This window comes from Oreochromis niloticus, linkage group LG7, assembly GCF_001858045.2.
Source record: "Oreochromis niloticus isolate F11D_XX linkage group LG7, O_niloticus_UMD_NMBU, whole genome shotgun sequence".
Classification (NCBI taxonomy): Eukaryota; Metazoa; Chordata; class Actinopteri; order Cichliformes; family Cichlidae; genus Oreochromis; species Oreochromis niloticus.
In genome coordinates this window covers 30,765,251-30,786,350 of record NC_031972.2, presented here as the reverse complement: position 1 = coordinate 30,786,350, position 21,100 = coordinate 30,765,251, and the positions used below count along the sequence as shown (strand labels likewise).

At 38.7% G+C, this 21,100-nt stretch overlaps 1 protein-coding gene across 2 annotated transcripts in view; it reads left to right on the top strand.

Moving 5' to 3' along the window:
• LOC109194272 (collagen alpha-1(I) chain) overlaps positions 1–21,100 on the top strand; it is a 99,879-nt gene that overhangs the window by 75,256 nt on the left and 3,523 nt on the right. For both annotated transcript variants that reach the window (XM_019354425.2, XM_019354426.2), the window contains 18 exons: positions 694–747; positions 1,415–1,459; positions 4,186–4,239; positions 4,714–4,767; positions 4,900–4,953; positions 10,975–11,028; positions 11,312–11,365; positions 12,821–12,865; positions 15,029–15,073; positions 16,210–16,317; positions 16,473–16,526; positions 16,627–16,680; positions 17,536–17,589; positions 18,663–18,770; positions 19,751–19,804; positions 19,907–20,014; positions 20,268–20,321; positions 20,524–20,577. In XM_019354425.2, coding sequence (XP_019209970.1) covers positions 694–747; positions 1,415–1,459; positions 4,186–4,239; positions 4,714–4,767; positions 4,900–4,953; positions 10,975–11,028; positions 11,312–11,365; positions 12,821–12,865; positions 15,029–15,073; positions 16,210–16,317; positions 16,473–16,526; positions 16,627–16,680; positions 17,536–17,589; positions 18,663–18,770; positions 19,751–19,804; positions 19,907–20,014; positions 20,268–20,321; positions 20,524–20,577 — 1,107 coding nt within the window. The remainder of the gene's footprint in view (positions 1–693; positions 748–1,414; positions 1,460–4,185; positions 4,240–4,713; positions 4,768–4,899; positions 4,954–10,974; positions 11,029–11,311; positions 11,366–12,820; positions 12,866–15,028; positions 15,074–16,209; positions 16,318–16,472; positions 16,527–16,626; positions 16,681–17,535; positions 17,590–18,662; positions 18,771–19,750; positions 19,805–19,906; positions 20,015–20,267; positions 20,322–20,523; positions 20,578–21,100) is intronic.

Genomic DNA, 21,100 nt, shown 5'->3' with positions numbered 1-21,100 from the left:
ACATGAGCTTCCCCCTGGGAAACATTGCCTCTTTACGTTTAGCTTGCACACTCATTGTGGTGCAAACTGGGCAGATATTGTTTCAAATATTAGAATTGTTTATGTTAGCTCCGCTTTGGTTTTGCTAGCCAGAGAACTCGGCTAGGATGGGATCATTTTCTGAGTACTGACCAAGTATGCCGTCAGCTGGAAGCACCTCCAAGCTGCAGCAATCAAAAAATTTATTCTCTTGACAGTAATATGTATTAAACTGCTTGTCAGATTTGATTATTCAAAACTGCAAATGCCAGAATGCAGTTCCAGATCATTCTGGTTCACTTTAACCCCTGGTTAAATGTTCAAATTGCAAAATAAATAAATAAATAAATAAATAAATTGTATATTTATTACAAATATAAGCCCTCAGTAGCTAGATAGAGTTGCAGTTGATATGTTTATAAACTATATATCTATCATATAATCTGTATCTAAATTTCATTACAGTCCTCCATACAAGAATTGATTTACATTATTTTAAAAATGTTTTAGCATTACAGGATTGCAGAATTTAATTAGTCAAATATACCTATACAGTACACACATATTCTTTTGTACTGTTCGGTAATATCCGGCTGAACTACACTACAAAGGGATCTACAGGATGAACAGTTTGCATTTGTGAGTCTGTATGTGTTTCTCTCCATCTCCTTTCAGGGTTTGCCGGGGCCACCTGGAACAGAGGGAGCAGAAGGAAAGCCTGGTACACAGGTTCCCATTCTCTATCATATTTCAATCCCATCACCTGAAAATGCTGCGTGTGTGTTTGTGTGTGTCTGCATTTCATTTACTCCTGTCTCCTTCTGTATTGCAGCAGCATGTACTGTATTATTCAGTGAAATACTTAAATATATGAACTCATTTCACAAACATTTTATCACTTGGGTTTAGACCCAGTTTTGTCTTTTAGAGGGAAGAGACACTACAATGCACATCATGCACTTTAAAACTGTGTGACTGCTGAATACAGGTTTTAAGTAGTGATGATGGATTTGCCCTCAAACTGTCAAAACTGACTCCCAAGCTGAGGGGAAGGTGTCTAATAATTGTTGGTTTAAACAGCAGGAGGCAGTCTTTGTACAGCACGGTAGTACTGAAGGAAATAACAACCTGTCTTGTTTGCTAATCTCTCCAACTGATCCCATGTAAAACATGTATTTGATTGTAATGTACACAAGAGCTACAAAGCAACACATTTGGCTCATTATAATCAGTATTTTAATTTCTGTATTTAGTGTAACTGCTTATTTTTTCAGAAAATGCGTAGGAACACATGATTAAAGATGCGTATTATTAAGAGACTGAACACTTGTACTTTTAATGACCTCTGCTGCCGGGAAAAATTGCATTGTTGGTATTTTCTTTGTCTCTGTTTCAGGGTCCCTCAGGTGCAGCTGGTGTTGCTGGTACTAAAGGACCGATGGTAAGACCGTTAGCCGTAGGATGACCTCAGCAGTACATGACATCATTCTTTAAACCCAGCGTTGTTGGCTTTTTGCCACAACCTGCAGGGTTCAGCAGAATAAAAACACATTATTACCATTTTTACAAGGCAGCTCAGGATAAAATTACAGATGGTTCTATAAATTCATGAGAAGGCAACAAACACTTAAAAAAGTGAAGTTTTAACAAGACAGAACAGCGCTCGCTACCGGCCCTTTAAACATATCAGCTGTGTTGACTTAGAGTTTTAGGTGCTGCGTTGGCTGATCTGAGTAAGTGTATTCGCGTATTTATCACAAGGATAATTACACATAGTTAATGTAATAAATACTGACTCTTTTGCAAATGTTTCTGGACTCACTGAACCAATATGTGGTTGTTGGACATTTTCCAAAGTCTGCACAAAAAGGTCATTCTTTTAAGCAATGGAAGGCCATATAAAATGAATAAGATTTGACGACTTCAAGCAATTAAGGGCAAAATAACCGCTGGAGATAAAAATGTTTCAAAATTATTATTTTTTTCCAATTTCAATGCTTTGCTTGTCTTTACAAAGACGAAAGCTTATCTTATTTAAAGTGGGATAGACCTGAGATTAACTTTTAAACGTGACTTGGAGCACAGGATACCTTTGATTTTCATGTGATCTGGTAAATATGTTATTGGGTAACTTTAAAGCTTCAAAGCAATTTGTGATGACCAAGTTGCTTCTAGTGTGTCAGTCAAAAGAAATAGAAAACATTCGGTCTGTATTCTATTTAGTCTCAAAGACACCTGAAGTATAAACTGTATGTAAGCAGACATCAACTCTGAAAAGTCGATGTGGAAGAGCCTTCAACCTGCATTCTTTCTAATGGTCAGCAGGGGGCAAATCTGGCTGGGAAAAAAGGGGGCAGATAATATAAAAGTATATGCTGCTCACCTTATGACCTCATTAATCAGTTTCCTCAGGAGTTTTAAGTCTCAGTTAGGGCTGTGCATATAACCGTGTATAGGCAATAACAATATCTTAAAATTAAATGATAATTTTTAGTGTCTGTAATACACACAACTGCTTTTTTGCTTTTGAACACTCATGATTTTTTGTTGCACTTCTGTTTTTATTATTTAATTAAAAATAAACATTATAAAACGAAGTTATAAATACATTTTGCTGATAGTATTTTTTTGTTCTTCAAATTTTTTATACATAGTGCAACAATAATCATGAGGTGAAAATGTAATTTAATATTGTGAAAGCCCAGTCTCAGTCACTGGTTTTAAGTTTTTGTCAAGGCAGAACGTCATGAAAAATTCTAAAGCAAAATTTCCCTCATGTTACATTTGCCTTGGGGAAAACCTAGAAAACCTAAATATTTGTTCATGCCTAACAAAATTATTGTGACAGTGTCCATTGAACTTGCATTTTGTTGCCTCTGAAATGGTTGCTTCAAAGACAGGTACCAGGTCTTCAACCACTCATTGTCAGTTGTCTTCTTTGAAATAAGCTTGGTGGTGCACACGATGATAAATCAGCAGTGAGATGGAGCCAGTCTCCTGTCAATTTGCTATCAGTATGTGAATGAATGGGGTCAACTTAGCAATTACATGTAATCTGTATAAGATAAAAAGGCAAGTAAATGTTATGAATTGGCCGGAAAAAAAAAGTATTGTCATCTACATATACAAACAGAAGGATGCTGTAAGATGGCGATTTAACAGCAAAATTGCACATGTGCACATACACTCTACAACCTTACTTTTATGGAGGACTATAAAGAGAATACAACCAGTTGGCAACCAGTTAGGTCATCCCTCTATTGCAAAGCAGTGCATACACTGGAAACTGGTGTTGGCAATCTGTCTACATTTATAAATTAGTGGATGATTATTTGCAAACTGGGCAGCATGGTGGCATAGTGGTTATCACTGGTGCCTCACAGCAAGAAGGTCCTGAGTTCAGTTCTACCATCAGGGCGAGGTCTTTTTCTGTGGAATTTACATGTTCTCCTCGTGTTTGCGTGGGTTCTCCCCAGGTACTCCGGCTTCCTCCCACAGTCCAAAGACATGCAGTTAGTGGGGATAGGTAATTAGAAACTCTAAATTGCCCATAGCTGTAAATGTGAGTGTGAATGGTTGTTTGTGTATATGTGTTAGCCCTGCGACAGACTGACGACCTGTCCAGGGTGTACCCTGTCTCTTGCCCTAAGACAGCTGGGATTGGCTCCAGCACCCCCCACGACCCTGAAAAGGAGAGAAAAGCAAGTGTATAAGAAGAGTTTTCCCCAAACCTTTCCTACAAAATTAGCATTGTCTAAAATGTTTGTACTGTTCTTATCTTAAATGTACTTTAAGATACAATTTTCCTAGCACAAGAAAGCTGCCAAATCAGCTGAGAAAACATGTTTTGTAATACCAGTTTCCCAGTCACCACTTTACTAATTGCACAACTTATGAATTGAAGAGTATTAAATAAAAGTCCAAATAGCAATCCTTTATTCTTAATAAGTGTTGGGAATCACCTCATAAATCCCTTTAATGCAACTGCCAAGAAACAATTAAATCCTGTATTCAGCAATCATTAGCAAAATGCTGAATCAGCCGATTTAGACTAATAGTATAACAGCTCACTGCACATTATTTTGTGTTTGCACTTTTATAGGTCATCAGTGCAGTTCTCCTTGGTTCTTTGCCCATTCTTCATTACTTCTTCTGCTTCCTATTTAGGGGTTTCAAGGAATTCCCGGAGTGAGAGGAACAGATGGTCCACCAGGTTCTGCGGTATGCCTTTGTTTTTATTTCATTTTGAGAGACAGAGCACTGTACCTGTGTAGTGTGTAGAGGCTTGATAGCCTGGAAAGACTTTTTCATTGAAAGGATATAGCTCAAAAACTGTATGAAGGTATTATCTAATCCCTTGGTTTTTTATGTAAAGTGCACCTATTATGCTCATTTCAGGTCCATTTTTTATTCTTAGACTCTACTATAACTGCTTTGCATAATTATTGGGATGATATTCAAACTAAGCTTAATATATTGCAATGATATTGAGCAGCTGGTATCATTTCCTGAGAAACAGGAAATAACTGTGTTTGCAAAAATGTCCTAAATTTTACCCTGCAAGATTAGCAGCATCCTTGTTTGTAATGTTACTGTTGTCATGAAGGTCATGACATGTAAATCTGAGTGGCTGATAAGATAAACATTTTATACCACGTCTTAGTTTTGATTGATTCCTTGTTGTTGACATATCAGGGGCCAACGGGGAAGTCGGGGCCTCCAGGATCACCAGGACCCCCAGGAGAAAGGGTGAGGCTGCAAATAGTAGTCATGACCTCCGTGATATCCATCTACAGAGAAGTCTATTACATTAGTGTCACAGCATTGTGTTCCCTAACATTGTGTGTTATGTTTTTATGTGTTTTGAATGTGTTTCTTCAGGGTTTCACAGGGAAGCCAGGCTTGGAGGGACCTCAGGGCCCTGTAGGCATGTATGTAAGTGATTCTTCTGCTGCAAGGAATCCGCCTGCATTACATTTCAAAACAAAATGTATGTACATACAGTATATAAGCAGAGCAAATTTAGCATAACAACTAATAAAAGTAGTAAGTAAAATTTATTTATATAGCACTTTTTAAAACAGGAAGTTATTTCAAAGTGCTTCACATGGGAATAAAAGCATATCAGTCGAAACAATAAAACAGTATAAAGAGGGTATAGCAGCATATTCAATAAAACAGTATACTACACATGAATATTACCTAAATGCCTGTCTAAACAGATGTGTTTTGAGCTGTTTTTTAAAAGAAGCTACAGAGTTGATGATGCGTAGCGGGGGAGGTAAACTGTTCCACAATATTGGAGCCAAGGTTTGAAAAGCGCGATCCCCCTTCGTTTTCAGACGGGTCCATGGAATGGTTAGAAGACCACTATCAGTGGATCTAAGGATCCGGTTTGGAGAGTAGGGTTGGAGAAGCTCAGTGATATGAGTGGGGGCCTCAACTTGTAGGGACATGAATGTAAGAGTGAGGATTTTAAACTGATATCTATACTAGAGATGGCACGATACCACTTGTGTCCGATACCGATACCGATATCATAAATTTGGATATCTGCCGATACCGATATGAATCCGATATAGTGTGTTTTTTAATCAATAAAACTGTTTTTTAATATCTTCCTGGGTTTTGTATAAGTTTATACTCAAGTTTTAAAAAACAAAACACTAAAGATATTCTGTTATACCTGTATGCAAAAAATACGCTGCACCCAAAATATTTCATAGTTCAGCAATACTGATCAATCTAATAAACTTAAACCTGCTCCATCCTCCCTATTCTGGTATTTTAAAGAGTACTTAGCAGAAATATTAAACAACCTAACCAATAGGGTTGTCAACTCCCAGCAAAAAAAATAGGGAACCACCCCCCCACCCTCCACCTTGTGATGCTTAATCGACGTAATCAACTTTAATTTAATGCACTTGTAAAAAAAAATGCACAGAAATCAATTATTTTCTACAATAATGAAATAGATTCAACATCTTTCTTCAACAGAATTGCAGACTGCACAGATGGTACCTTCCCAATGGAAAACGTACTATAGCTTACTAGGGTATATTAGACTTAATAGTTAGTATATACAGTAATGGACTTCTATACATTTTACATCAGATTAAAACTTTGGGTGTAAGATTCAGATAATTATTTATTAAAAGCTAGACATTTTAAATGAGAATAAGAAAGAAAAGTATGTCTTTGTGCCCCCTTTTCCCTGTTAATGCCCTATCGGCCCCCCTGGCAAAACTTTGCTAGACCCGCCCCTGCACAGTTACCAGCCGTCAGCTACGTAGAAAACGATCCTGGTGTAGAAAGTAATATTAAATAAATTCTAACAACAGCTTATCAAGGTTAAACGTGCTGCTGTTGTTCAGCTGCTGGTTTCCTCTTTCTGGTGCAAAGTAGGCGATAAACAAACAAGAGAGACGGGAGTCACAACAGAAAAGCCGATCAGCTGATCACTGATCAGTTTCATGATTGAAGTAGCAACAGGAGAGGGAGGGGGAGAGAATGAGAGGCAGTCACAAGCTTAACGTGGGAATGCTTTACAAACATTCAGAGATGAACTTATACACTTGCTTTACTTCTCTCTGGGATAACTTTCTCGGAGATGAAATGCCAGTTTGGTAGCGAGGCTCCAAATACTCAACCAGACCGCCGACAGGTCTCGCACGCCACAGCCGCTCTATCACGTGACGCACACTGCTCCGATGTGCTAAGGTTATGAGCTGAGTTACACCATGTCGCAAGTTTTGTGAAGTGCTTTTGTGATATTTAATGGATCGGATTACATTTTTTAATTTCTCTCCGATATCCGATCCAGTAATTTAGGTCAGTATCAGACCGATGCCGATACATAATATCGGATCGGTCCATCTCTAATCTGTACCCAACTGGAAGCCAGTGCAAGGATTTTAACACAGGGGTGATATAGGAGAATTTATGACTGTGGGATAAAAGCCTTGCTGCGGCATTTTGGACCGCTTGAAGGCGATTTAGGGAAGCCTTAGACAGACAAGAAAAGAGTGCGTTACAGTAATCTAAATGAGAGGAGATGAAGGCATAGACATGCATCTCCAGTTCGCCTTTGGATACAGTAGTCCTGAGTTTGGCAATGTTTCTTAAATGAAAAAAGCAGGAGCGGGTCACAGACTTGATATGAGCGTCAAAAGACAGAGATTGATCAAAAATTATCCCAAGATTCCGAGCGGTAGCTTTTATTGAGGATGAAAAAGGTCCCAGACATTGACTAATTTAGGGCTTGATGCTCTCTGGGGCAATGATGAAACACTCAGTCTTGTCTGCATTCATCTGCAAGAAATTGTTTGTCATCCAACCATTAATCTCTTTAAGACAGTCCATTAGAGTAGATAATTTGTCTAATTCCCAGGGTTTAAAGGAGATGTATAATTGGATATCATCTGCATACAGATGGTAGGAAATAATTTTGAAGCTGCTAATGATACGGCCTAAAGGAAGGATATATAATGAAAACAATAGGGGGCTTAGAACCGAACCTTGCGGCACTCCCCATGACAATTTAGCTACAACTGAGCGAAAGTTTCCCACCGACACTAAGAATGTTCTATCTGCCAGAAATGAGGTGAGCCATTTCAGAACAGATCCAGATATCCCTACCATATGATTTAAGCGGTGAATTAAGATCTGATGATCAACGGTATCAGAAGTCGAGCTAAGGTCCAATAGGACAAGGACTGAGCAATCACCTCTGTCCGCGGCCATCAAAAGGTAATTTGTGACTTTGAGGAGAGCAGTTTCTGTGGAGTTTGACTTTCTAAATACCGACTGAAGGTTATCAAGAATGTTATGTTTCTCCAGTGCCTTCTTTACTTGGGACCAAACGGCTTTTTCTGATATTTTAGAAATGAAAGAAAGTTTTGAGATGGGTCTGTAGCTTGACTGAAGAGTCTGATCCAGGTTCAGCTTTTTCAGCAGAGGTTGAATAACACCCTGTTTAAAGCACCTGGGGAGCCAGACAGCATGGAACAATTTATCAGTGTGACCACAGAGGGCCCAATGATGTCAAAAACTTTGCAAAATAAAGAAGTAGGTAGGACATCAGCTGGACTCATTGAGGGTTTCATTTGGGTCAGTATTTCTGATAGATCTTCTAAAGAAACTGGGTGAAAGGATTCCATAATTATAGGGTGTGGAAGATCATGGTTGAAGGGAGGGAGCTAAGTTTCCTCTTAGGTCACTGATTTGTCTTGGAAAAATCTTAGAAAGTCATTGCAGTCCTTATCTGAAAAGACAGGTGTACACGGAGTTTGGGGGGAGACTATGTTATTTACTGTGTCGAAGAGAACCTTAGGATTTCTTTTTCCTACTGCAAGTAGTTTAGAGAAATAAGTGGCTCTCGCATCTTTCACCATGTTGTTGAAGGTAGATAATAGTTCTTTTAGGTGGAGCTTATGAACCTCAAGTTTTGTGGCTTTCCACAGGCGCTCAGTTTTACGGCAAATTCACCTAAAGCTGCGAATAGCTTCTGCGAACCAGGGCAGGGATTTAATAATGCTGCCTTTCCTGATTTTAAGACGAGCCACTTTATCTAAAATTTTTTGACATTACGAATTAAAGGAGGCCACATGCCATTCTATATCATCGGTTTCAAGTAAGTTATTATCAAACAATTCCACAAATTGTTCAACCGCAGAGTCAGTAATTAATCGTGAATGCTTCACATGAACAGAGGGCAGTGTGTCACAAATAAAGGAGAGATCAAATAAAAGATATTTATGATCACTAATAAAAATGTCCTCACAACAAACTGGACCGATATCCAGACCCAGTGCAAGGTGTGGCCACCGCAGTGTGTTGGCCCAGTCACGTGTTGGGTAAAGTTAAAAGAGTCTAAAAGACTAAGAAATTCAGAAGCAGCGTGGCATGAACTGTCATCAACATGGAAATTAAAATCCCCCAGCAGAAGAATTTTATTCAGCTTGATGGTGGAGGATAGAAAGACCCCGAACTCCACTAAGAAACTCCTCGCTAGTCCCGGTGGTCTATAGATTAAGATCACATAGAAGGGATTATTCCTTTTTATCTTCATCATCTGAATCTCAAAAGAGTTTAAAAGAAGGGGTCTTCACCAGATGACAGAAAAAGGAGTTTCTAGCAATAACAGCCAGCCCACCTCCACGTCCTGAAAGTCGTGGTGTGGTCAGACAAATACAATCTGCAGGGCACAGTTCATTAAAATGAGCAAATTCCATATTTCGCTGCCAGGTTTCCGTTAGGAACATAAAATCCAGGTTATTCCTGATAAAAAGATCATTGAGGACAAATGCATTGTTTGAGATTGAACGACAGTTTAATAGGGTCATCTTAATCGGCGAGGCTGAAACATCTCTGGTTAGATCCTGAGGGGCTTGGCGCAGGTTTGCCCTGCACTCCCTGGGACTTCTTACCTTTTATCATAAGCCATGGGACAGTAAGACGGTCACCAACATGGTCTGGAAAAACTGGTCTCAAACACGGCATCCTTATGAAACTCGTGCGGAGAAGCCATGCATTCAGCTGGAAGTCCATTTTAGCTAAAACATCCAATGTTGGGAGCCTCGAGCAGGATGCTAAATCACGGTATTCCTATATTTCCATAATCTCACTTGGATGCCCGTTCTCCTTCCTCGCTTCGTCCGGTGACTTTCGTCAGGGAACGGCAGCTCCGGTTTCTGCCTGACACAAGCAAGCATGGGAGGTTATGGACAACAGCTGATCACCCAAGTGGTGGAGGGAAGCCTCCAAAGTGTTTCTCATTTTTTCCATCGACTCCATTGCTGATTTGATCCGAAATAAGCTGTTTCGATCATAAACATAGGTAGCTGTAATCTCATCCACAGACAGCAGCAGAATAGGTAATACAACACAAAACAGAAGCATGGAGACCCTGACAGCAGCATTGCCGATCGCAGGCACCATCTTGCCTGAGGGTGACTGGCTTGGCTCTGAAATATAGTCAGTCTTTTCAGTGTATTATGTAGCTTTTCTTTGATGAAATGTCCCCACCAAGAGAACCTTACTCTGTCACAGGATACACTGTTGCTTAATTGCCTGCAAAGCTCCGTTTTTACTTTTCATCCAGTACTTATCTGTGTCATTATGTAACACATAATAGGCATAATAGGCACCATGTGGCTCATTTAGCAGGCTGACTTCCTGGCTATTATTAGCAAAAGACAGCTCTTAGAGCTTCTATATCTGAACTTGGGTAGGATAGGTAATCAACATCTATATGGTGTATTTTTGAGGATGAAAGATCCTTTTTGTAATTATTCTTTGCTGAAACATTCATGACCAGGGAGCACCATTTTATTAGTAGATGGCCTGAAATGGATGTCTTCTCATATTTCTTTTTTTTTTCTTTGTTATTTCTAAAGAAAGAAATCTGTCGGCACGACTCTTTGAGCTTACATTTTTAAAAGTAAATGTGTAAAATTACAGAAAACCATAATTTGACCACTTTGGTGTAGCATGAATAGCCATGGGGGAGGTTTTATCAGTAGGAAAAGCTGTAAAACTTACAATATAAACAATATAATAAAACATACAATTAAAAGTCCAAAATTTCTGTTCTCTTTCACATTTTCCGAAGCCATACAATTTGCCAGATTATAGCCTTTGCTGGTCCAATTCTGGTCCCCAGGCCTTATGTTTGATATAGTGGTTAAAATTAGTATTACATGAGAATACAGCTCGACCCTAGTTCGACTTCAGCTGATATCACTTGAACACAATACGCAGATGTTTTGGTAAGAAAGTCACAATTGTCATTTGTAATAGCTTTTATTAGTTTTGAATGATTTCAAATATGCCCATGAACATTGTAGTATACCCTGAAATAAAATAATTAACCGCTAAAAGCCTACAAAAGCCTTCAGCTCCATATTTACTGAAATTATAGTAGTAATAATGTCTTGTGTCTCCCTCTGTCATTAGGGTATCCCAGGAACTGTGGGAATGCGCGGGCCTCCAGGTTTGACAGGACAGAGGGTAAGATCATCCTTCTGTCATCTATCTCACCTCGTCCTTTTTGATATAAGAACAGGACGAAAGATGCTGTTGTACGTACATGAGTCGGTAAATTGTGTTAAAAGTGAGGGACTCAGCTATGAAAAGGACGAGTAAAAGGTTTTTGACTAGAATATTTTTGACATTTAGGTGAGTACAGAAATGTTCTGTTAAAGCTGTTAAAATCTTGTGATTGGAAGTAACTTTACAGCTTCAATTATCAGAAACAATCACAATAAAATTATTTATTTTTTTTCTGCACCAGGGGGAGCCAGGTTTACGAGGATTACCCGGGCCTGTTGGGAAGCCAGGACCTCCAGTAAGTGTCTGCAGTTTATTTTTGCTTTTTTATTTCCTAACCTTTAACCCCTGGGAGCTATTTGGGGTATATGAGGGGTAGATTGAGTATTGTAAAGCAGATTAGATTAAAGCAGAAGAGATGGTGGGGTCACGTCAAGAAAGGGCTGGTAAATAAAATAGACCGATGAAATGTGCAGCTGGTCTACAGGGACTGCCAGTACATGGAGGCAAACAACTCATAGCGATTGATTTTACTGAGAGCTCTGGAGGAAAATCTAATGGCGAAGTAAGTGATGTGGCAGGCTCAGGTGAAAGAGGACAAATAAATTGTTCCAATCACTGTCCTCTCGTCTGGCCACAACAGTACACATCAAATGCCAGCTTAATTCTTCAGATAGGTACACCACTGATCTTCCCTGTTTATTGTTTTTTTCTGTAATGGTACAAAATAATTACCTCAACTTGACTCATATGTTTGTTTGTTTTTTCAGTTTTGGTCAAGTTGTGGGGGAAAAACAAAATCTGTGCTGTTCTTGCCAAAGTTTGTTTACCCTATAAATCACTGTCAGTCTTTTGGTTGGTTAGATTTAGGAATAAGGTCCCTTGTGCATGGAAGGAGTTAGTTTTAAGTAGTGGAAGTGAGACTGTTTTTTGACGCTGCCAACACTCCATGCAGTGTCATTGGAGCCACTTTTTACTTACACAGATGGCTGCCCAACACTGCAGTGAAATCAATCAATCTGTCATAGAGTTAAGGCAGTTTGATCTCAGTTTGAACGCTAAATAATGTCTTAAACTTGTCATTGTTCCGCATCACTGAGACATTTAAAGCTGCACTCATCATGGGAGAGAAAAACCCAGGTTAAGGTTCCAGTAAAGTAAAGAAACCAAGGGGATGTGTCAAACAGAAGATATTGTGTTTTTAGATAAGTTAAAAAAAGTTAACTTAAACTTTTAAAAATGTGCTTTCAAGTCAATTACAGGTCATAAAATCATTAAAGATACTTAAAGAACTTAATATCCTTTAAGTGTCTTTAGTTTGTATTGGTGTTACACTAGCTTAGCTACAGTTAAAGATTCAGGACAGGTTGAAACTGAGTAACCTAAAACACATCTTTACAGCCACAGATCACTAAAATTACAGTTTTCTTAAAAAAATCTTCATCTTTACAAATCAAGTAATAGAACTAGTACAATGTCAGTAAATCAGCAGATTTTACAGCTTATGTGAACTTTGTACAATTTTGGAGAAGTGCCCACATAAAAATAAATAAATAAATACGATAAAATAACAATAAATAAATATAAATACATAAATAACATCACATTGTTGATCACCTAAGACATCGATAATATCAAATTTTGTAGGTTTAACATATTTTACCCACTTATCCTATAGCTGATCAAACACAGAAACATGCATTTTAACATGCAGATATAAGGAGCATGATCTAACTCTGTTTCATTTTTTTAGGGTTTGCAAGGTCCTCCTGGAGAGAAGGGACCCCGGGGACCACAGGTGAGACAAATCCTCACAAGGTGGTTTATCTTCTAAATTCGGTTCTAAGTGTTAAGTTTCTGGTGTCTCTATGAAATATCAGTTTGTGAAACCATCACAGTAAACGTCATAATTCATAATAATAATAAAGTAAAAATAAAAAAGGATACAGGATAACTAAGGATTTCTGCAAATGCAATTAAACCCTGATTAAAAAATCAACCCAGCAGTCAGAAATATCCTTCTTTTGTTTTCTCCCATTTGATGATGATAATGATGATGATGGTGATGATGACACACACACACACACACACACACACACACACACACACACACACACACACATTAACTTCAAAGGAAGTGGGGACATGAATTTGAACGCACATGCCCATGCATGCCCAGACGCCTGTATTGCAAGTGCTGGTTATACAGTTACAGGGTGGAATGATTGTACAGCATACATCTTTATTGACTTATATAATAACTGGGTGTACATTTGCATTTATTTAGCATTTTCTTGAATCCACACAGGGTCAAAAGTGCATACAGGCTCAAATATATAGATAAACTCACTTAAATCTTTCAGTGAGTGGTGCCAAAGGTTCTACTATGTATTTTAACTTCTTAAGACAAAGGCCTATTAACTTTTCATTAGTGATTATGATAATGACTACAGCTGGTAGTTTGTCTTTGCCAGCATAAAAAGGATTTGCTCAAATTGGACTGACCAATACTCAGAGTTATAGGAAAGTCCAAGGAAGATTAAGATCTACACAAGTTGGGATGCTGTCTTGGAACCATTTTTAAACAGCTGCAGATTCCAAGCTCATCAGTTCAAACAATTGTACACAGGTACAAGATATTTGGATTTGCCGCCACTTTGCTAAGGTCTGGAAGAAAACCCAATATATCACCCTCAGATGTAAAGAAAATTGTTTATGATTTTCAAGAAAACTCAGGAATGACCAATTGGAAACTGCTGAAACACCAGCATCACTGTACGCAGCCAGAGTTTTATTTTACTGAGAGGGTGCTGACCAAGAAACAACCCTCTGCTCTAAAATCGACTCCTTCATGCTCAGCTTAAATTGAGCAGCTGCCGCCATGGAAAACCCATTTGCCTTCTGGAGAAAAGTTTCATGGTCAGAGACACAAAGATTGAGCTATTTGGCCACAATGACAAGAGTGAAGGTGAGGGTTTCAAAGCTAAGCGCTTTGTATCAACTGTCAAGCATGGTGATGATAGTGCTGAAACTTGGACAGAGTTGGCTGTTCCAACCGAAGAACAATCCAAAATTCATATCAAAACTCAGTTTGGAAAGCAGGAGAACATTAAGCTTCTGGAATAGCTTTCTCAAAGCCCCAACCTCAACCCTATTGAACATTTATGGACAATGCTAAAAGAGGCATCCATGTCAGGAAACCAACCAGTTTAAATGAACTCTACCAATTCTGCCAATAACAGTTGTCAAATATCCAGCCAGAGTTATACCAGAAACTTGTTGATGGCTATCAAAAGGTTGAGGTATAAGTTGCTAAGGGACATTTTACCAAGTATTGGAGGTGTGCATGCTTTTGACCTTGTTGGTGAACACATTGGTGAACTATCGCCAGTCACTTTAACCATCGCCTATCCCTGACACCATCATCCATTGGCTCAACCCTTGCTGAGCAGAAGGACAACTTTGTCAGAGAAATAAAATGTTAAAAAATACCAAACAGCATCACAGGCTAACAGGCAATTTAGTTTAGTTTAGCAACAGCATTGTGATTCATCAAACGTTGTATGTCTAAATTAGAATAAACTGAAAGCTAAAAAGAAGAAAAACATTCCAAACAGCCTCACAGAATTGCAGTAAACATTTAAAGGCAATTTAGCATGAGCACTAGCATCATTAATCATTAAAATAGCCTGCTGCTAAATTGGGATGATCAGTGTGATACGCTGAACAAAGCATGCTCAACAAGATTAGATTTACAGATATTTTGCTAATAGCATATTTACCAGAGCAAACTAAAAACTGTCAGAGAGATAAAATGAGGAAATATATTAAATAAGGTCACAAATTTATAGATTTAAAGGCAATTTAACATTATGCTTAAATTCTTTTCAGAGCCATCAGAGCATGACTTTCAATTCTGTGTTTCTTAATCAACAAGTTGAACTGTTGTTGTTTCTCACAGGGTCGTCCAGGAGATGACGGGCCCAATGGGATACAGGGTCCACAAGTAAGTTTGAGTTAAATAAAGAAGATCGTACTCTGCATTTTCATTTGGGCAGATCGTGCTTGCCCGATCTCACTCACTGCTTTTTTCCTTTATTTAATGTGGCATGTTTAGATTAGGTGTTGAAGAATATGTAGTTCTGCATGCTGTTGGAGCTCTGCCTAGAAAACGAAACCATTCTGCAGTACTTACTATTCAATTCTATGTTTTTGCTGATCGTCCAGTCAGACTTGTTTATGAAGCTATTTTTGGTCAGGCTTACTGTGACTCCCACAATAAGACAAAATAAAACTAATCATTTAAAGATCAACTGAAGCTCCACTGAATGAGATGCAGCTGTTGTAAGCTGTTACTGCAGGGAGGGAGCTGTCATTCCATAAAACTGATATGCTGATTTTACATCACATAAATGGGTTTTAATTGATTCATTGTTGCTGATTTCCCTGCAACCCGTTTTTGTATTATATTACTCACAATCCATGAAAGAATCATCACAAAATCAGCACATTACCAGTCATTTCCTCATCGACATGGTCCAGCGTTGCATAAAGACAGAAGAAGTGTTCTTTTGCAATCGTTTGCATTTGTTAGACATGTATATAGGCAAACGGGCAAATATATTGGTTTAAAATCTCTTTAAATTAAAATTGATTGTATGTTATTGATGAATTGTACACAATAAAGACAAAAAATGTGTTGTGATTAAATTACAGGATATGCTACAGGAAGTGTTTACTCCAAATTAATGAAAAAAATAATCAATGAGCAACGTAATAATAATGGATTGCACTTTTCTAGGCACCCAATACAATTCCACTTTCCACTATTCATTCACTCTCACATACTACAAGCTACAGTTGTAGCCACAGCTGCCCTGAGGCAGGCTGACAGAAGTGAGGCTGCCATATCGCGCCATCGGCCCCTCTGGCCAACACCAGTAGGGTAAAGTGTCTTGCCCAAGGACACAACGACCAGGACAGAGAGAGTAGGGGGATCGAACCGGCAACCTTCCGGTTACAGATGAGCTTCCCAACCCCCTGAGCCACAGTCGCCCACAAATAGTGATTGTTTTTATATTAGACTTTTAAAAAAATAACATAAAAATTTCAATTTGTATTCTTTTTTCTGTCATTTTTAAGGGTCCTCCAGGTCTACCAGGTCCTGATGGGGCAATTGGAAAACCAGGACCAATGGGAAGCAAAGGGCCTCCAGGACCTCAGGGACCACAGGGACAAGCAGGAATCCCAGTGAGTGGGTACCTACCATCGACTGCTGTTCTCTCATGTTGCATGGAGAGATAAATGTCCATGTTATTTGTTTTTCAATACATGTAAAATCTACTGAATCATCACAAGAGAACAGTGCGTAAAAGCTGACATGCATGTCTGTTGGATCTGATCAGGGTCCGCAGGGTGCTGATGGATTATCAGGGGACTCGGGGGAAAGAGGACCTAAGGTAAATTACAGTAAACTTCAACAATTATGTACTGTAAATGTTTTATAATGAGAATCTCTTATTTCTTCCTTCATTAATGTTCAAACACTGAAACTTCCAGGGTTTACCTGGATTACCTGGAGAAGCAGGCCCCATGGGACGACAAGGACAGCAGGTTGGTGTATTTTGTTGTGAAGCAATTAAAACTTCTTAGATCTGATTTCTTCACTTACCTCTGCTAACTGCTGGGTCTCTGAAGCTAGCTGATCAATACTTAAGGCACTTTTATCTAATCTTATGAGCTTTTTCCTTATTCTGTATTTTAGATTTAAAGAAAGTGTGTAAGAATTATTGACACCTGGTAGTAAGATTTGAGCTCAATTTTGTTTGCCTGTGACTGTGTTGAGTCACCATAATATTCTTTGATGAGATCATTTGAGACAGATTCTGATCAATTCTGTTTTGTTATAAAGAAAATGTATTTTTGATTAACGGAGAGATTTTCAGTCCAGAAAAGGTTACAATATTTTGTGCAGTCACCAGCAACGATTTTGTTTTTTCTTCATGCTTGTAAAGAGTACAATAAAATTAGCATTCTCAAATTTCTCTTGCAAAGTCACAACTTTAAGCTGCCGTTGTTTTGTTGGTCCATTTTGTTGGAATAACTTGGCAATGCACCATGGCAGGCTCCATGAAAGAGAAATAGCTTTTATATTATATATTATTATATATAATGTACACTGATTAATTAAACACTAAGTCACATTCATGGTTCATGCTTGAGTAGCCATAATGACAGAGCCTACAATACAACCCTTACTGTAATTGTTCCATACTTTGAACATAAACTATGGTGTGATTAAGGCCCTGTTTAATGCTCATAAAGAAAATATTATTTTTAATTGGCTTTTTTAATTGCACCTTTTTTTTTGCCACCGATTTGTTTTATGTTTTTCTATTAGAATGTTTTAGAAACATTTTTTTTAAAAGTTTTGCTGTTCTATAAAGCAGTTTTCACATTTTCCATCAGGGTCCTCCTGGCCACACAGGAATCGAGGGCCCACCTGGAAGGAAAGGAGACCAGGTCAGTGATAACAGGACCAAAGCTGTATACCCGAAATTATAAACCTTGGACTCCATTATTGAGGAAACACTTGAAATAAAATGTCCTTATTCTCATAACAATGTCAGAGTCAGACTTGAAAAACATTTCTGCCCAATCAGAATTGTAAGTTACAGTGGTCTCTCGCTATAACGCGTTCGCGGCCTCGCTGTTTCGCAAATTTTTTTGTGTGCAATTTTCCATGGTTTTTTTGTTTTTGTTTTTTTGTTTTTTTTACAGTGCATTGTGTTCTGCGTCCTGATTAGCTGTAGACCATTGTCAATCAATTTCGTGCCGTGTCCCCTGTACAGTACAGGATGCATCCAGCTTATCAAATTAACATAAATCTTCAATCGCTCGCACAGCGACTCTTAAGTGCTGTACTGTATGTTTGTAAGTTTTCTCCCCGACAAACACAACAATGTCGACGAAACATCATCACCTGCCTTTGGTTTCATTCTATAATACTGCACTTATTTTTCTATGAAGGTTTGAACTTTGAGAGTTTTTAAACAAGAGAGAAAAGTGAGAAAATGTTCATGTCTGTCTGAGAAAAGTGTATAAAGTGTGTAGTGAGGGGTTTTATCTATAATAATTGTAAAAAATAAAGATGGCTACTTCGCGGATTTCACCTGTGGCGGGTTATTTTTGGAACGTAACTCCTGCGATAAATGAGGGACCACTGTACATTGTATTAATCAGTGGCACAGATGAACATTTTCTCTAATTCTGAACTGCAGTTCTACCACAATTATTGCAACACAAATTAAATTCACAATAAATGCTATACCTCTGTATCTGCAGCAATAATCAGTGCCTGTTCATTAAATGTTCCTTGCTGAGCAACCTTAAGAAAATGGAACAGTCTGGTCTGGGTACAGGAACCTTAAATGTGGAAGTCATTAAACTAGATTTTCTTTTGGATCTCATGAAGCCAAGGAGACTTTGTTTAGTGATTTAGAACAGTCTGCAAGGGTCCAAACGTTTGATAACTAACAACTTTTTAGCCTCCAAAAGCCTGATATCTGACTTTCCTACACTTTCCTGTTTGACAGGGGGATTTAGGACCTTGTGGGAAACCTGGTCCTAAAGGGCCACCAGGAGAGAGGGGACCTCAGGGGGGGAAAGGACTACAAGGACCACCTGGACCAGTCGGTAAAGAGGTAAGTACAATTATCTTTTGTTTACTTAAATTATTTCAGGTGTTGACAAACATGTCCAGCTGCTGTCTCTTAAATAACAGAGTTGTTGTACCGGAGGTGATTCTTTTTTTTCCAGAACCTTATTTCCTTTAATGAATCATACAAGCATCCTGTCCAGAGTTTGTTGTTGTGGCCAACAGATGTGCTTTTATTTATTGGTAGAATTAAATTACTCTCAGCTGAAAATCTGAAGGTATTTGAGGTCCTTTGCTTAAAAAAAAGTATAAAATTGGTTTGAAAAGCATTAAACCCCCATTTGTGGTACATACAATGTAGAATTCCATTTTCCTGATGCTGTGGTAATGACAGTACCTATTTCACATTGATTTTAGGGTTTTGAAATCTTGATTTTATCAAAGAGCAGAGAGAGAGAGCGTGGCTTGTAGTTTTTGTAATCATTTCAACAATGACATCTTTTTAAATCTACATTACATCCTGAAAGCACCAGAAACAAAACAGGATGTGGCAAGATAAGTATCTTTTAATAATCTTTTTGTTGTGTGCAATACAACAGCGTTATTGTTTTTTAACAAAGTGAAGCCTGATATCTAGTTCAGCCAGCTAGAACTGTTTCCCACTCAAACCTCACTCTCCTTCCAGTTTGATGGTCTATTTAAGCAGAGAAAAATCCCCTATCCTCATGTTTTAACCCTTCCACCAACCCGGCATCCACCTGTTGGGCTCGGGGGATATTTCCCTATACTTCCCCATGTCCTCATAACTATTTGTGAGAAGTCATGTGCGTGAAAGCTGTAGGCCAAACTAACTGTATTTTGAAGTTGTAATAAATCTTTTCAAACATGAGTTTTCCGGCAGATCTGATTCTTTATTACATGTGAAACGTTGCCTTATGAAGAAGGAAAATATGTTGGTTTTACCTCACTGTAGGCTTCCTTGATGACTGAACCATTAAGTAACTTCTGTTCCCTCATCTTCTGCAGGGGGATGTTGGACTTCCCGGTGAAGCTGGAGATCCTGGACCCAAGGGGGAGAAGGTAAGCTTCAGTTTGATTAAAAATACAATATATTGAACAAGCAGATGAGTTCTCTCTGGGTGATGTTTGCAGTTCCGGTCATACTGTTGTTATTGTGTGCAGGGTGAGCTGGGACCTCTTGGTTTGTCTGGTCGAGAGGGTCCCTGGGGACCCCTCGGAGAAAATGGTGACAGGGGTCCAAAGGGGGAGAAGGGCAACTTGGGACTGATGGTGAGAATATGTGAGAATAACAGTTCAGTGGAAGTTGGATGTTACATTTTGATAACACTACCCACATTTCCTTCAAGCTTGTTCAGTTTCAAAACACCAACAGTGAGATTTATTAGAGCAATTTTTAAGAGCACTGAAATGCAAAAGGGTGACACAAAGGGTAGTTATCTAAGATCTATCACTGTAAATTAAACAAAGAAGTTCATTTGGATTTATTAAAATCACTGGAAACTGATGTCTTCCTCTTGAACAGGGTGAACCAGGACTGATGGGTGAACTAGGCCCTGTGGGTCTGCCTGGGTTACTGGTGAGTTGAATACCAGAATGTAGAGTATTGATGCTTTTGATATGCTGCTTAGAGTGCTTTTTGAATTAACCTGTATTGAATAGTTCATAGCTGTGACTGATATTTATTGACACACAGTTGGCTTTTTCCCTCACAACTCTGCAGATTGCAAACTGATGTTAATGTGCAGCTTTATTGTGCTGTGATTCTTTTCTCATTTCAGGGAATGACAGGTCCTCCTGGACGTCCAGGTCCCGATGGACCTCAGGGAGAGAAGGTAACAAAACAGTTTCTCATAAGAGTCACAGTGCTGTTAAGATTTATATAGTACATAATTCAAAATAAGAATTTTAAGAGTGCCCTCTAAGAATGTTTTTTCACGACGTTTCAGCAAACGTTTGAAGTACTTTTCATTATGCACAATGAAGTCAAGCCTAAAAGGAGGCTCAGACTCAGAAAGACAGTTCAATTGGTTTATTTTTACTGTGATGCGGGGTTAATGGACGAGTCGTAATAAAGAAGATGGTCTGCACTGGCAGGCAGGAGTTAGGCAATAGCTGTAGGCAGACTCGTTTCATCAGTCAGGGATAATCTGAGGCTCAAACCCAATAGTCTAGCAGCTTGATGAATGCCGTTACCACTTTGGTAGGAAAAGCCAGTTTAGATACACAGCTGCTCAGGAGAGTTAATGAAGGGCAGGTGTGAATGATCAGTAGCCTGCTGAAGGGAATGAAGCCTCATACCTGGACACACAAACATGGAAAGAGACTAAGGACAACAAGGGGAAAGAGACCTGGCAC